At 36.5% G+C, this 17,421-nt stretch overlaps 2 protein-coding genes across 3 annotated transcripts; one reads left to right on the top strand and one right to left on the bottom strand.

The window, feature by feature from the left end:
* The first annotated feature begins 2,680 nt into the window (after positions 1 to 2,680).
* Positions 2,681 to 3,736, top strand: LOC121731685 (transmembrane protein 11-A, mitochondrial). The gene is made up of 3 exons (XM_042121257.1): positions 2,681 to 2,745; positions 2,888 to 3,108; positions 3,197 to 3,736. Exons 1-3 carry the CDS (start codon positions 2,723 to 2,725, stop codon positions 3,475 to 3,477), a joined length of 525 nt encoding a protein of 174 aa, XP_041977191.1. The 5' UTR covers positions 2,681 to 2,722; the 3' UTR covers positions 3,478 to 3,736.
* A 919-nt stretch (positions 3,737 to 4,655) lies between these two features.
* LOC121731680 (dehydrogenase/reductase SDR family protein 7-like) lies at positions 4,656 to 7,324 on the bottom strand. 2 transcript variants are annotated; one of them, XR_006036269.1, is made up of 6 exons: positions 7,083 to 7,324; positions 6,870 to 7,013; positions 6,418 to 6,637; positions 5,939 to 6,184; positions 4,994 to 5,712; positions 4,657 to 4,913 (listed from the first exon to the last, which is right to left on the bottom strand). XR_006036269.1 is itself a non-coding variant. In XM_042121249.1 (5 exons), exons 1-5 carry the CDS (start codon positions 7,203 to 7,205, stop codon positions 5,522 to 5,524), a joined length of 924 nt encoding a protein of 307 aa, XP_041977183.1. In that variant the 5' UTR covers positions 7,206 to 7,324; the 3' UTR covers positions 4,656 to 5,521. The 2 variants fall into 2 exon arrangements, 1 of the variants encoding a protein (XP_041977183.1); XM_042121249.1 differs by having other exon boundaries at positions 4,656 to 5,712.
* Between the last annotated feature and the right edge of the window lie 10,097 nt (positions 7,325 to 17,421).

Genomic DNA, 17,421 nt, shown 5'->3' with positions numbered 1-17,421 from the left:
AGTAGCATATGCTTTCTGTTCTTAAAACAACGCCGAAACTCCCAAACTTGTATCTATAAAGAATCAGGAGTTCTCTCAGCACCTTCCGAACCACGGTATACCAGGTATATCTTTGTGCAAATCTTACTTGTTGGTAGCATATGCTTAGAATACTTCTCACGAAACCGAAGTCACCACATGTTTGCCTATAAGTTTTGAGGAGTTCCCTCGATTACTTATGGATCCTTCATCAGATCACCACTTTTGTGAATATAATACCAAACTGGGATGATACCCTATATACCAAAAGAAAAATTTTGAAAATCGGTAAACAAACGGCGGAGTAATCGTTGAATATAAGAAAACGAACATAAAACCTCCCCCATTTTGAAAGTCGGTTAAAATTGTAGCCTATGTGTTATTCTGATGTATAAGCTATATTATTGTAAAGTTTCATTAAAATCCGTTCAGTAGTTTTTGCGTGAAAGAGTAACAAACATCCACACATCCACACATCCATACATCCAAACAAACTTTCGCCTTTATAATATTAGTAGGATACTAAGGCCCGTGTTTTTGGTCAGTACATAAGAATTAGGATGCGACCCGGTCTCTAGACGCGGTTCGGCTCTGTGATTAGTCCAAATTTTGACAGCCAACCAATCACAGACCCTGAACCGTGTCTTGAGGCCGAGATGCATCTTGAGTACTGACCAAAAATACGGGCCTTAATCTATGGACAAACCTATTTATTATAAGAGTTTTGCCGGGAATCTGAGAGTGCTGTTGTGTTTTTGTATTATTTTCCTAAAATTGTGTTAACTGGGTTTATAATATGAAATATTGGTAGAATATAACCGACTAGATGTCCCGCGCGGCTTCGCCCGCGTAAATTAGGAATTTTACAGAAACCGTACATTTTCCCATAAAAAATATTTTCCCCGTTTTTCCCACATTTTGCTGAGTTTTTTCGGTCGTATTAGTCTTAGCGTGATAATCTAATATAGCCTATAGTCTTACTCGATAAATGATCTATCTAACACTGAAATAAGTTTTTAAATCGGACCTGTAGTTCCTGAGATTGACGCGTTCAAGCAAACATACTCTTCAGGTTTATAATAGGTATAGATTTTTTTAAATTATCGCTTGACAAACTCGAGTCTCGATCTAAAAGACTATGAAATTGTATAATATGGTAGTGATGATGATGATGAATGTAATTTACATAGTAGCATATGCTTTCTGTTCTTAAAATAACGCCGAAACTCCCAAACTTGTATCTATAAAGAATCAGGAGTTCTCTCAGCACCTTCCGAACCACGGTATACCAGGTATATCTAGGTGCAAAATCTTACTTGTTGGTAGCATATGCTTAAAATACTTCTCACGAAACCGAAGTCACCACAGGTTTCCCTATAAGTTTTGAGGAGTTCCCTCGATTACTTATGGATCCTTCATCAGATCACCACTTTTGTGAATATAATACCAAATTGGGATGATACACTATATATAAAAAGAAAAATTTTGAAAATCGGTTAACAGACGGCGGAGTAATCGTTGAATATAAGAAAACGAACATAACACCTCCCCCATTTTGAAAGTCGGTTAAAATTGTAGCCTATGTGTTATTCTGATGTATAAGCTATATTATTGTAAAGTTTAATTAAAATCCGTTCAGTAGTTTTTGCGTGAAAGAGTAACAAACATCCATACATCCACACATCCATACATCCATACATCCATACATCCAAACTTGCGCCTTTATAATATTAGTAGGATTAGATATTCGATATAGTGCTCAAGTGTAGGCAAATACTGCAACTTTCAGAAACGTGCTTTTTGTGTTCCCTCCAAAACTCCGTCGAATATTTCGGTAAAGCGTCTATACTCCACTCGGGCTAACTTGTCGCTAGCGGTCATTGACTCCCTGTCAAAAACTTGTTATTTTCCATATAAAACCACGATTGACAATATCTGACATTTCATTGTCAATCGCGGTTTATATGGAAAGTGGCAGGTTTTTGACAGGAGGTCAATGACCGCTGGCGACAAGTTAGTCCGAGTGGAGTATACCACTTTACTGAATTGACCGACTTGACTCCTTAATGACTGCTTTATCTTTTACAGACTTTAGACATGACGATATTATTATTAGCTCGTCTGTCAAGCGCCCAAAATCCAAAATGGGCGTCTTACTAACTAATGGATTGCAGCAACTAACTTTAACTTTAACTGTATTTTTAACTTTGACTACAGTGCAAAATGTCAAATCTTTGGGTAAAGAGAAATGGACGCCATCAAGACGCCATATTTAACTATAACCATAGAGCTCGACAAGGTTTTAAATGCATGTGGCGAAAAAAGGAACTAACGCTGTCATCATATAAAAGCCGCAATTTTTTACAGTTCTCCTTTACCAGCAGCGCCCCCGCCCACGCGCATGTATAACCTTGTTGGATCAGCTGTCATCTGTCAATTTCTCCGGGCAAAGTTAAGGGTAAAGTTAAAGTTAAATTTACCTTAACTATAACCATAACTTTAACTTTAACTTTACCCACGCCTCTGGTGCAACCCAGTCTAAGTATTCAAAACTTGTATTTTTGAAAATGGTTTGACAGTTCGTGCGGATGAAAGGTTACACCTTCGTATGTGGCAAAGTACAACCCCGGTGTCAGTGCCAAAAGACAAAAAAAACCTATTATAATGACAGTTGTATGACAATTGACATCTACGAATATTTATCATGGCGGGTGATGAAAGTGACAGGTTTGTAAATATAGAAATTAGATATTTTTTTTATTTTAGATTATAGTCATTAAATATGAGCCTTTTAATTAAAATAATAAACCGTGCTACTCAAGGAGCTCACAATTTAACTTTTATTTACAATCGCATTGTTCACTTTCAGTGATCTAAAGCCCTCTAGTGTAGTGATAATACGAGAAGTGTATGACAGTGAAAATGCCCATATCAAATTTGAGATGGAATTGGAAAGAGCACTTGAGGCTGGAGTGTGTGTCATCGTAATAGAGCCAGAACCTCTTGGCGAAGAAACTGCTCGTTGGATTTATGTTGGAAACCTTCTACACAAAGTATCTCTATATAGTGGACTTTGTAGTGTCGCGACAGGTAATCCATTTTTTTTAATATTTATAATTCTTTAAACTTAAATCTTGGATAGTTGATTTATACTTACATCTTTTTTTAATTATTTCAGGGTTGACATGGAATTCTTTAATGTGTACACCATTTGGTATTGTGTCAGTCCTTTGTGCTGGTTGCTACACTTTATCCTGGCAATGGGATCCTTGTTGTAAGTATCAAGAAGAAAAAGATCTTCACCACCTTGCAAAAATGCCAATTTTAAGTGATCTTACTTCTGCCTCACCAGTTGTGTTAGTGCGTAAAGATAATAAAAGAAAAGTTATATTTCATAGCACAGTTTCATTGGCCGCTACTGCAATTTGTTTATGGAGACTATATAACACATTCAAATAATATGCTTGTTAGAGGACAGTTACTGAAAGAGTCCATTTTCATCACATTTCTTTTTGAATGTCAAAGAAATGTGATAATATGTTTTTAAACTTTAAATGATAAAGCAGCTAACATAAACATTATCTGCTTACGTATAAAAATAAAGATTAAAGAAGTAGTAACAAGTAAATGCACAATACTTCTCTACTATGGAAATAGTGTAGAAGATTATAATTATTAATCAATATCTAATTAGACAGGAGTAAATATTTTAAATGGAGGAGCAGTTTTATACCAGCGGGGCTAAAATGGCTTTGTAGAATCCTAATGATTAATTTTCTTAAAATTGCAAAATGGTCACTCTGCTTGCAATTCATGCACTTCATACTAATTTGACACAATATTTTGTCAGTTTGACAGTTTTGACAATTCATTTGCTGAATTGATTGAGAGGAATTGCTAAATGTTACCATTTTAGCCCTGCAGATTGTGGTACTGTAAATTACACATTATTATTTGTATAGTCAATATAAACATAAAGCAGCATAAGGCTATGCTGCTTTATGTTTATATTGACTCATTAATAGGAGGAAGACTTCTGTGAGTAAATAAATATTATTTAAAAATATATGTTATTGTATCCAACTTTAATGTAGACAGAATTTTGTAGTACTTACTACATACATTTTAGAAAAAGGAGTTGTGTAATATAAATAAATTACATTTAATATTTTAGAATATTTAAGCATTTAAATGAACTTAATCTATGTAATTTAAAGAATTTCTTTACACAAGCGGGTTCATCTTAAAACTGTAAATTGTGCACAAACTGTAATATTTTTGGTTTAAATAAAATAAGATGAATGTTTGCTAGACAGAACAACAGCTTTTAATTATTATAAAACAATCAGATGTACAATAACTGTATAGATGATAATATAGATAATACAAGCTTGTAGTCAATAATAGTAGGTTGTTGAATAGTTATATTTAAATATGTTATGGTGAAATATAAAAATTGTATTTACCCAGACATAACTGTTATGAGAAATAAAATATCATGATTATTGGATTTTTTTAATTTCATTACAAACCAGCATTAATATATTGTTTAAACAGTCAAAGTGCTCCAAAAAAGTATGTAATGCTCACATTTACTACTTAATATTTTAAAGTATGTTTGTTTTAAATGCAATAAGTATCACAAATCACAATCCAAAAGAAATATGCAATTTTGCATCTATGAAATATAATTTAATATTAAATTATATTTCATAGATGGTAATGTTTTTTTATATTACAGCTTTTAGAGGTACATATGAAATTACAAAAGAATCAATAAGCATTTACACATTAAGGAACAAAATAAAATAAAGTTTGTCATGACCAAAGACCGAATTGTATGCATTTGCATATTTTAGCCATTCTCAGCGGTAAAAGCATATTTTACCTAAGATCTAGTTATGATTCGATAATATGATACATTCACAACTTTTTCACTCACCCTGCGTTTCGAAATGCGACCAATAACCATAACTGTGACTTTTTACTGCACTTCAAATGCAGTCAGTAGCTGTGCGCGTCTTTTGTTTTGACAGTTACGATACGCACTTACCTACAACAAAGTTGTTCCACCTATAAGTACGCATATAATTAATTTGTTATTGGTTCATCAAGGTTAAACAAATAACGTATGCATGGTCATTGATCTGCAGTTTAGTTTTTTATATGTGTGAAATTTGGTATGTATGGTACATACCAAATTTCACACAATATATAAAAATCCTACTGAAAAAAGGGTGTCTTCGTGGATAACTGACTTTTTTGGAACATTTACATATAATACGACGGAAATGTTTTATACTGTCGTGTTATTAAAAAAATGAATACTAACTTACTTTTTCTTTTTTGGATATTCCTAAAATTTGCTATTAATATTGTTGCATATTCTACTAATTTTCGTGCATATTTTTTAAGCATTTTTCATGCATATAACAAGCATTTTAAGTTGCATATATTATAATCCGGTCTCTAGTCATGACGTAGTATGATAAAATGAGGAGTTTTACAATGTTTTGTTTGCTCTCTTTGCCATAATGTAATGGTACAGTGATGGCACCTTGTGGCGTAAAAATATAGCCAAGTTGGGTAAAAATTGGCTTATTATTAACTCATTCTGTTTGTTGACCATCATTGTGACAATTTCTTGGGCCACATGATCAGCAGAGAATCCAGTTTCTGTAGATTTATCCATTACTGAAACAATTAATAATCCTATACTTTTCTAGTCATAGTTAAAATAACATTATGATAGCTAAATATATCAGTGTCACAGTAACTTCACAGCATGTTTTGTCTGCCCTAGCATATAATATCAAATGTACATATAACCAAAAGTACATATAATATCAAATCTCCTAAGATTTGATATTATATGTACTGAAAAAGATATATTATATAAATAATAATGGCATTCATTTACCTCCATGGCTTACTCCACTGCCAGTCAAAGCATTCAAAGAAACAGCAGTTTTGACATAACCAGGACTGACAACTGATACATTTATGTTATGTTGGGCCATTTCAGCTCGCAAACAATCTGCAAAAGCTTGGAGAGCATGTTTAGTGGCACCATATGCTGAGCGGTTTGGTATTGCTATTAGACCTTGTACAGAACTTATAAATACAATTTGTCCACTTTTTCTCTCAACCATCTTCGGCAATACAGCTATAACAAAATATATTATGTTTAAGTAAATAATCATTAAAGTATGGAAGTCAAAGTGTGCGACTTCAATTTTCTCTAAGTACTGTAAGTAATAAACCGTGTTAGATGTATAAAATGCATGCTGATTTATGAACATTTGATAGTTTTATAATGTAAATTTTACATTTGTAATAACTGCAAGCATCAAACAGCTAAAACTTAAAGCTACTGCAAAAGTAAAGCTTTTTTATTACCTTTAGTCAGTCCAACAGAACCAAAATAGTTTATATACATAATTTTTTTGTCAACATCTAATGATGTTTGCAATATTGATCCACGGTGGGAAACACCACCATTATTAATTAATATATCAATATGACCAAACTGGTCATAAACTTTATTCACAAATGGTTCCAATTGTTCCAATTTCTCCAAATCCAATTCTAATACATATGGTTCGTAAGTAGATTTTGTCTGAAATAAATCAGTCTATTATCTTCAACAAATAATAAACACACTACAGAAGAGTGACTTAGTTAATAAAATAGTTCTATGAAATGCAAACCCAAGTTTGCTTTTTAGTATTTTTGTCAGGTACTGTGCCCATATTTGAGAGGTCAAATATATTATGAGAGTTACTGATCTACACTGTATTTTATTAGATCTTTTAATTATAACAACAAAATCAACTGATCTAACGCCTTACCTGGTTTTTTGAAATCAAATCTTGTTTTACTCTTTCCAGTTCACCTATTCTTCTAGCAGCAAGAACTACTTTACAGCCATTCTCATGTAAGACATGAGCCAATGCCTCACCAATTCCAGAACTAGCCCCAGTAACTACCACAACCTAAAATGTACGAAAGTGTTACTATAACTTTGCATTTGCGTTCCTTATTAACCAGTCACGAAGATATACCTTTCCATTCAAAGTATTTCGTCTCTTCTTCTCGAAAAAATGACATTGTAAACGGTATAGGACATAACCGACTGATAACGATAAACCCATATAATTTAGATACCGGGAAGATAGGTTGTACATGATGAAAATATATTTGAAAGAAGTTAGTATGCAAAGATAAATTTAAATGTTTCAGAATCGCTTTTCCTTTCGTTTTAAACAAAATGTCACAATTTATTTCTTTGAAATTGAATAAAACATGTTTTTTTCGATTTTGAACAGTTTGGCTGACAAAATATGACAATGATTGATGAATGACGGCATCACGGCAAGTCCATTGACATTTTTTTTAATTCATCCCGGTCGCTGAATAAGCGTCAAAAGCGTGTAATGTTATGTCCTACTTACTAGGACATAACAAAGGGGTCGGTCTGCATATTTCATGTAATAAAAGTGTTAATAAAGGTTTTTAGTGAACATATTTTAATGCTAAATGCGTTGAGTTTTGTGGTGCCTCTAAATAATAAACCATAAGAATGGTCAAATAATGCCTCAAACACGTGGATTTAACATTAAATACGTAAGTTTTGAACACCGTTTTTTTGGGCTTTTCAATCGGTAATTTTGTAAGCTAAAAAGATAATTTATAAGTTTATTAATCCCTTCTTCGTGCTATATAAGGCACGAGCTTTTGCCCGCGGCTTCGCTCGCGTTATGAAGTATTATTTATATGTATAGATAAACTTTCATCCACTCATTTTAACCCCTTGGAGGTATAATTGATCAAAATCCTTTATTAGCGGATGCCTACGTTATATCATCTACCTGCATGCTAAATTTCAGCCCGATCGGTCCAGTGGTTTGAGCTATGCGTTGATAGATCACCATGTCAGTCAGTCACCTTTGTCTACATCTACACTATCTACACTACTATTATAAAGAGGAAAGATTTGATTGTTTGTTTGTCTTGAATAGGCTCCGAAACTACTGGACCGATTTGAAAGATTCTTTTACCATCCTACATTAATTCTGGTGAACATAGGCTAAATTTTATTTTGGAAAAAATAGGGTTCCGTAAGATATTTGGGATTTTCGGACGCAAGGTGTAAAAAATCAACCAGAAATGTTACTTTTTTCGCGTACGCTGCCTAAACTATAAAAGATAGAACCATAAAATGTTTTAAGTAATTGTAGATCTTTTAAATATCTACAAAAAAGTCCGCGACACACTATACCTATCTATGTTGAGTGAGGCACAATAACCATTTTTTTATTAAAAAATCTTGAAATGTTTATGGACTACATTTAAATGCCTTTATTTTACTCATGGCATTAATTCTTATCAAAATAAATTATTTCATTACTAAGTACAGTTAATGTAGATAATATTTGGTCTTTGAATGATTCAAATTGGACGTTTGGTTTTAATGTTATGGCGAAATTAAAATATTACGATTTCTGCTGCACGTTGCGAATTGGGCGTCGTCAAGGCGCGCCGCGCGGGTGTGCTCCCCCGGAGAGTCCACGTAAATATTAATTATTATTACCTCGATCATGGGAATCGCAGACACAATAGATTTATAATATAATAGTTATGGTACAGCCGGGTGCCGCTTCATTGATGGGATAATATTATAGTGCTTCATTAATTCATTACATTTTGAATGACTATTATTTTTGAGTGCTATTATAATTAATTTCTATAACCATAAATCTCCAATAGCGGCAGCCGGCTGCCAGCATAACAATTATTGAAGATCTATTGTGTCTGCGATACCCACGATATCTGCGATACCCACGATGCCGATGGAAGTATAATTAATGCATATTTTTAAATCTACACTATTTCTGCTGAACATAGGCTATAGCCTATAATTATTTAATAAGAGAAAAAAGGGAACCGTATTAACATTAATGTATGTCTATACTCTAGTACATCACTTTGTGTCTATAATTTATAAAGCTTACAATATATGGAATATTCTGGTAGTTTTTTTACACAATTAACATTAATGTTAATTGTGTTAATCAATAAAATCAGTTTCACAATCCGATAGGTTGTTTAATATTAGTTACTGCCGATTGAAGATAATAGTAATAATTCTGAAGTACATCTGGGCCAGGAAAACTTGTATGACTTTTTTTTTATGAAATAAGGGGGCAAACGAGCAAACGGGTCACCTGATGGAAAGCAACTTCCGTCGCCCATGGACACTCGCAGCTTCAGAAGAGCTGCAGGTGCGTTGCCGGCCTTTTAAGAGGGAATAGGGTAATAGGGGAGGGTAGGGATGGGAAGGGAATAGGGGAGGGTAGGGAAGGGAATAGGGTAGGGGATTGGGCCTCCGGTAAACTCACTCACTCGGCGAAACACAGCGCAAGCGCTGTTTCACGCCGGTTTTCTGTGAGAACGTGGTATTTCTCCGGTCGAGCCGGCCCATTCGTGCCGAAGCATCTCTCTCACGCATAAAATGACTTCCCCCAGCCTGATAATAATGCTCTTTTCCCGCCTCTGTTTCAATCTTTCGAGGATATTTCTGAATCTCAGTCACAAAACTCACCGACTTTTGCTCAAGTTGTGTCAGTTAAAGCCGATGTTCATCAGTCTAGACCGAAGCGGCGAATCTAACAAAAACCGAAAAAAGAAGTACGTTTCGATGGTGCAAATAGATATCGTGAGCCGGATGTTGAACAGTGTCAGCAAGATACCATGCCGGAAGATAATAAAGACGCTAAATCAAACGAAAAATCTGTTAAATTTTCTGAATTACTTGAAAGATTGAAAGAAATTTTATTTTTAAGAGATTTGGCATTTTCTGATAAATTTAAAAGCATGTTAAAGATTTATATGGTTAATATTAGTCTTAGTTGAAAATGTATCAGAGTGGCCGTTGTACTACTGGCCGAATACTTTAATGGTTCATAATCATAAAAATGTTGAATTTAGAATTATTCACTGGAATGCACAGTTTGAGACCGAAGTTGTGCAGTTTTGAAAATATTTTAATTCAGGAAAAGATCCACGTTGCTGCTATATCCGAGTCATGGCTGACACCGGGGAGTTTTTTTAAAGGTAAAAGATTATACAATTTATAGGTCCTGATCGAGATGATTCGCGAGGGGGTGTTGCGATGTTTGTTCATTCATCAGTGCAGGCTAAAATCTGTAATCTAACATTTTTAAATTCTAGTATTCAGGTTGTTCACATTGAGTTATTTAATATCGATTCAATCAAAAATATTATTGCGGTATATTACCCACCATCAGTACTAATTCAAAAATCACAATGGGAAAACTTATTTGATATGTTTTCGACTAAAACTTTAATAATCGGGGATTTTAATGGCCACCACACCAACTGGTCCAATAAAGTGGACAGAAGGGGAATAGATATTTTTGATGCATTAATGGAATCTAATTTTGTTCAAAACCCACGAGGGTCAAGTTGGTGAATGGCTCCTTACAACAGTATTCACCTGATATTACTTTTGCTTCTTCGGATCTAGCACTTAAATTAAACTATGACGTAATGAACGTAACACTAGGTAGTGATCATAGAATTATTCAAGTTTTTATTACTGCTGCAGTTAATTATGTGCCATCCTCTAAAAGGAATTTCAAAAAAGCTGATTGGCCTTCCTATACATTATGTTTAGAAAAATTATTCGAAAATTTTAAAATTTCATTTGATTTGCAGTGTAATTATAATCGCTTTGTTGATTTCGTTAATAGAGCTGCCGATCTACATATCCCTTACATTATTTTAAATTCTGTTTCTACAAATAAGTTTACTCCGCGCCCCTACTGGAATAGTATATTATCCAAAGCTGTAGCAGAACGTCGTTTAGCACTTTCAAAATTTCGTCGTAATCCTACCCCTCAAAAAATCCATGTAGCTCAAAAATTAATACGTATGGCAAAATTTGATAATTCTAAAAGTTTTTGTTCGTCCTTAGATCACTCTTCTTCGGCTCATACCGTTTGGTCTAGAATGAAATGGGTAAAGGGCTACAAACAAGTTAGTCATCAATGTAATGAGAAGTTAGCAACAGAGTTGCTTTATAATTTAACTCCCGACTATGTCTCCCCGGATATATGTTTATAATGTAATACCCTCATAGATTAAGTATTATAGTATAGATGTAGTCTTAGCCCGTAATCGCGTGGCCATTTTGTGATTATTTTCATACAAGTAGTGTGCGTTTATTTTCTTGAATATTTCTATTTGTCGATTATTTCGAAGCACATTATGATACAGGAAAGAAAGTCAATTAGTTCATGATATCGATTAACTATAGTTCAAGTGATGAGAATCCGTAAACACACGTAAAAAGCTATGCAATTTTTATAGCCAAATTATTAATTGATTTGACATTAATAAGGGATTAATAAACTTATAAATTATCTTTTTAGCTTACAAAAATACCGATTGAAAAGCCCAAAAAATGTTGTTCAAAAGTTACGTATTTAATGTTAAATCCACGTGTTTGAGGCATTCTTTGACCATTCTCATGGTTTATTATTTAGCGGAACCAATAAAACTCAACAATATCTAGCATTAAATGTTCACTAAAAACCTTTATTAACACTTTTATTACATGAAATATGCAGGACCGACTCCTTTGTTTGTGTCCTAGTAAGTAGGGCATAACATTACACGCTTTTGACGCTTATACACCGATATAAGGCTCTCTCCACTGGAGAGTCTCCAGTCGATAGTACCTCAATGAATACCCCCCTAATGGCTCATTTTCATTGGTCGATAGGGCCCGCATGCGGGGTGCGGGAGATTTCTGAAACGCATGCCACAGGGCCCGCATTCGGGGAACCGTTTTCATTAGTCGATAGGGCCCGCATGCGGGGTGCGGGAGATTTCTGTAACGCGTGCCACAGGGCCCGCATTCGGGGAACCGTTTTCAAAACAGAAGTCAGAAGGTAAAATGCGTTTCATCAAATAGTTCCTTTGCCATCATGTTGGCACTAATGCAAATTAGTGTTGCCTTATTATCTTTACTGTGCTACCTTAAATTAGGGGAGATAATAATATGTTATCACAAAATAGTTTTATTCCCTAATTTTTTATAATTCTAACTTTCGCCCGCGACTTATCCTGCATTAACGTCTATCGCTCGGGGACCGTTCTTTTTCCCGGGATGAAAGGTACCCTATGTATCCCTCGGGGACCGTTCTTTTTCCCGGGATGAAAGGTACCCTATGTCCTTCTCCATACCCCAGACAACGTGTACGTATGAAAGTTTCATGATGAAACTGTACTTTATGCGTGAAGGCGTAACAAACAAACAAAGTCACTTTCGCATTTACTAGCTAAAAGCCGAGCTTTGTGAGGGCTCGCGTCGTTACACCTTGACTGACTGATGATAATACATTTACATGACGTAAATAAAAATTACTATGTTAAAGCACAAATCAATAAGCGTGATAGTTTTTCCGTAAAGTGTACCACAAAATGTACAGGTTGTGGGATATACTAGGGCTCGATTCGCTCGTCCTGATAATAATAATATAAGTACTATCTTTTACCCGCGACTTCGTTCGCATGACGCATGTATGTAGTTTTCGTCACTAGAAGTGAGTTTTATCAAATAGTTCCTTTGCCATCATATTGGCATTCCTATTTCCTGTCTGTAAATAACGTAAACACGGTAGACACGCTCTGCGAGTATTCATAAGTTTTACTGTATTTCAGGGTGATTAAACTGATGCTGGTAGCCCTATTTCACTAAGCTGAAATGGCGGCAACCTCAGTTATTCACTTTTATTGGGCCCCGTTACGTTTTTCACGTTCATAAAACACTTTCACTCTTAACACCATCATTCTTTCACCACTCTTTAATGTTTTCGGCATGATTTTCTCACGAAATCAGAGTAAAACTTATGAATACTCGCAGAGCATGTCTGCCATGTTTACGTTATTGACAGACAGTAATGCCAACATGACGGCAAAGGAACTATTCGATGAGTATATATTATGTCTATGGATGAAACGCACTCTACCTCAGGTGGTCTTTACGACAGTATATAATAATAATAGCTCCCACACCGGTTTCGGTGACGGTGGCCGGTTTCATTGAAACCAGGCCAGCTACGCAGGAGTAATTTTATAGTGCCCAGGTGTGTGCGCAGGACACAAGAACACTCTCTATTCCTTTACTCTCATAACCCAGTGGGACGGCAGACCGACACGACTGGCGAGAGATCAGGCGCAGGACCGACTTTTTACATGCCCATCCGACGCATGGATCATCTTACTTGTCAGACAATCAGGTGATCAGCCTGCATTATCCTAACCAAACTTGGAAATAACATGTTTCCAACGCGGGAATCGAACCCACGACCTCCGAGTCAAGAGCCGAGCTCTGAACCACTGGACCACGGAGGCGTCAGTATATATTATGTCTATGACTCTACCTATAACGACAGTATATATTATGTCTATGACTCTACCTCACAGATTACTAGAGTCTGGCCAACGAAAGCTGAACCAAGCGAACCGCGGCAAATTTAAAAATTATTTATATGGTATCACATAATGTAGTAGGAAAAAAAGATTTAGATCATTTTCTGCTGATGCTAGATATTATATTACTCCAATGTGCAAAAAATTATACACCTATAAAAGAAAAGTCAAACATAAAATATAGCCTATGCTGACTTAGAAAATATATTGCTAACTAAGCCTAGTAGAATTGTTTCGAAACCGGTCGTGTTTTTAGCTAAAATTTGTAATAATAATAAATGAATATAGTGGAAAAAGTGCACGTAAAATAATTGTGTTTTATTTGTGTTTTTGTCTAATCGGTATTAACGAGAGAGTAGAATATTCGATGGGTAATTAGGTCACAATGGTATGGTGGAAACTTTCCTGTTTCTCATCCGAATCTTCGTGAAGATTTTCAATAAAAATACCATTTATTAAAATAAATAACATGTCTAGTATGAAAAATTAAAAGATCACAAGAGTATAAAATAATAATTATGACCAAGTATCAAGATTATGAAATCGTGCAACCGCAAACCATCGACTGGCAGAATAGTGTTGCCAATCAAAATAAATGCTTGGTTCAGCTTTCGTTGGCCAGACCCTAGTATATATTTGCTCTACCTCATAAACCTATCTCTACCTAGTTCATTGACAATTTTGTTGACATATATCATTTGACATTTGACCAAAGACTACTGTTTTTTTTTCTTATTATGGCACTTCGGCTATATAACCATGGCCAGTGCATAAACTTATAATATACTGGGCCAGTGTCAAGTATTATAAATGGCGGGAAAACAGTATTGTCATATTAAATAGCCTGTCAAGAAAGTCATGACAGGCGGGAAAATTTTCTAAACGTAATCACTAATCACGCTTAAAAGGTGTATTTTTTTCTTTGTATTTTCACAAAGAACGGTTATTACATTTCAAATATTGTCACCTTGCACATTTTAAGCTCGAATTTATAAAGTTCTCATATTTTTTGTTTCATTTAAAAAATTTCTCGCCTGTCACGACTTTCTTGACAGACTATACCAATGATATTCTATGTTACTAACGGACTATACATTGTATACAATTTTCAGCATCGTTTCTTTATATCGTCAGGTCAAATGTCTAGTCAAAGTCGAAGTAAAAAGTCAATACAGTCAAGGAGTCAAGTCGATCGATTCAGTAAAGTGTTAGTGGTATGCGGCATGCGCGCACGGGCAACTTAGTGGCTTGGCGATTTATTTGCCTCTTGATCAAGTCTAGGAGCTATGAAAGTGAGTAGCGACGCAACTCTGGGCAACTTTTTCGTTCGCAGGGTCGGAGACCAGCCCGCGACGAAACTGTCTCCTTCCCTATTGGTTTCTATGCAAGTGCGCGCACTGGCAACAAAAAAGTCGCCGACCGGCCAGTTGCCAATCGACCGCCGCGGCGTGAGTTTGTGTGTAAGTACTAAGCAGTTTATGGACGGATACGCGCGCGCATTCTATGTTCCGAGATGCCAAGTAAAATGCCGGTCGAAGAAGATATCGATAATAGTAGACTAATTGAAGAAGTAGAAAGCAGACCATAATTACAGTAAGTATAGTAAAAATTTAAAAGAATACTCAGACGTATAATGCCAAATCAAAAGGCTGGGAGGAAGTTTTTTGGGTATGCTCTCAATTTCATAAACATAGTATGGAATTTGCCGAGAGTCAGCCGATCGCTCCATATGGATGCACCAAATGTTCTATTTTTCGACGCTTTCTTCAGTTTTCTATTGCGAAAGCAACGACCACAGCCGTCTCGACCAAATACATGTTGATGACTGTCTAGAAAAACTGAAAAAAGTCAGGTTGCTACTTGCTGTCGCTCTCGTGCGCTCACCCCGGCGACATGGCGATAATTTTTTCGAAAGAGACAAATAAATCGCCGAGCAACTAAGTTGCCCGTGCGCGCATACCCTTACTGAAACTTTCGATAGAGTTTTGGAGGGAACACAAAATAGCTCGTTTCTGGATATTGCATCATTCTCCTACACTTGTGCACGATAAAGAATATCTAATGGTTAATATCCTACCAATATTACACATTAAAAACCCAAATAACCACAATTTTAGGAAAATTTGATTCAAAAACACAACATCACTCATTCACATTCCCGACAAAACTTCACTAGTGTTTTTTAAGGACATAAAGTTAATATTATATGTTAACTTACATTACGTTAATATACGGACGTGGCGAGTATGGAGGGTAGACATCTACACTCCATAGTGGCGAGAAAAAGAACTAAACTCTTCTATCTCAGTCATTCATTTGTGACATGTATTTGACAGTTCTCCTTTACCATCAGCGCTCCCGTCAATGTCACCCACGTTCAAATAAAGCCTGTTGGGACCATAGACATAATATATGTTGGGACCTATGGTTGGGGCTTGGGAGTTGGGACATAAGAGGTCAGAATTAAAACTATACAGCTTGACAAGACTTTAAATGAACGTGGCGAAAAAAGGAACTAACGTCATTTTTGACAATTCTCCTTTACCAGCAGCTCCCCGTCCACATTCATTTAAAGTCTTGACTCTTGGAGCACTTTATGAATTATTATGTGAGTTGTCACCTTCTTATGCCGCTGCCGCACGTGCGTCTATCTTCACGAAGCTAAAGTCTCATGCTATGAGACGATATCAGTGGACGATACATGCAGATCGTCCAATGGTATCGTTTTTTAAGCACGAAGCACTATGCTTGTGCGGCCGCAGCATTAACATCATAGGTTATAATATATAATTTAGGAGCCTGTCCAGATGAGGCGTTTTACGCGCGTAGTCCATACGCGCGTTTCAATTTTGAGCCTGTCCAGATGAGGCGTTTTGCGCACGTTTTACGCGCGTAAAACGCTGGGAGGGATTCAGCAGCTAGTTACACAAACATGGACTCGGAAAGAGCAGTTGTGTTGTGGCTTTACTCTTATAAAAGTCAATGGCTTTACTACACACAAATGTTTACCACCTAAAGTTTTTTTTCTTTTCTTCCGAATCACCTGCTTCACAAAAAATCTTGCACACTTCCACTCCTGCGCATCTCACTTTCACTCTCCTTCTACTCAGGTAGCCGCTGATCACCCGCCTCAGGTTCCCCAGACACCTAACTTCAGCTAGCCGAACCTTTACAGCTGGCCACCAAGCATTGTCGAAGCCCCCTCTGTGTCCAGCGATACCACAACAGAAATTTTCTCCTTCTCTCTCTTCTTTCTGATGTGGTTCAATAACCTATAGAGGGCGTCTTCGGTGCATCTTTGGGGCATAAAGGCATATTGGTTGAGTTTTATTTTGGACAACTTGTAGAATCTGAGTCGGACGACATATACCTCGCTCGGTCGGAAGATCTTCCTTTGGCCACGCACGCATTATTCCCACATTGGTGACCCTCGACAGAACACGCCTCCTTCATCATCATCACTCACCGCCCCTCCGCACCGCGCCAGCCAGCATCGCCTCATCGAGTACATCGTCCACTAGCCGCAATGTACCGCGGCCTGCGCGACTCCGCATCGGCATCAACGGGCTTTCTCACTACACCGACCGGTCAGCAAGCAGAGCACATCTCTCCTGGTCAGCACGTAGCATCGGCCCCGCACGGCAGCTATCCGACTCACTGGATCCCGTGCAGCAGCGTATAGTTCCGACTCACTAGAACTCACTGGCACTAGGCGACTCAAGTGACAAGATTTCAAGATTCGACCTCCGGTCTTCGGGGGGGAGTGATGTGGCGGTACCCACGCTATCGAAGTTTTCTGAGCGCGTCGGTATATATACGACAGCTGAAATGTATCACGTGGGCTCCAGCCTGACCGAGCATACCACCTCGCTCGTTCGGAAG

Source organism: Aricia agestis, chromosome 11 (assembly GCF_905147365.1).
Source record: "Aricia agestis chromosome 11, ilAriAges1.1, whole genome shotgun sequence".
NCBI lineage: Eukaryota > Metazoa > Arthropoda > Insecta > Lepidoptera > Lycaenidae > Aricia > Aricia agestis.
Note: the sequence above shows the minus strand (reverse complement) of the source record. Positions and strands in the feature narration are given on the sequence as shown.

What these genes read in the sequence shown, in the direction of transcription:
- LOC121731685 (XM_042121257.1), top strand. Translation starts at nt 2,723, where the DNA reads ATGGCGGGTGATGAAAGTGACAG. An exon ending in GCGGGTGATGAAAGTGACAG is followed by an intron (nt 2,746 to 2,887) that starts GTTTGTAAATAT and finishes GTTCACTTTCAG; the next exon opens with TGATCTAAAGCCCTCTAGTG. An exon ending in ACTTTGTAGTGTCGCGACAG is followed by an intron (nt 3,109 to 3,196) that starts GTAATCCATTTT and finishes TAATTATTTCAG; the next exon opens with GGTTGACATGGAATTCTTTA.
- LOC121731680 (XM_042121249.1), bottom strand. Translation starts at nt 7,205, where the DNA reads ATGTACAACCTATCTTCCCGGTATCTAAATTATATGGGTTTATCGTTA. An exon ending in GAAATACTTTGAATGGAAAG is followed by an intron (nt 7,014 to 7,082) that starts GTATATCTTCGT and finishes CGTACATTTTAG; the next exon opens with GTTGTGGTAGTTACTGGGGC. An exon ending in ATTTGATTTCAAAAAACCAG is followed by an intron (nt 6,638 to 6,869) that starts GTAAGGCGTTAG and finishes GATTTATTTCAG; the next exon opens with ACAAAATCTACTTACGAACC.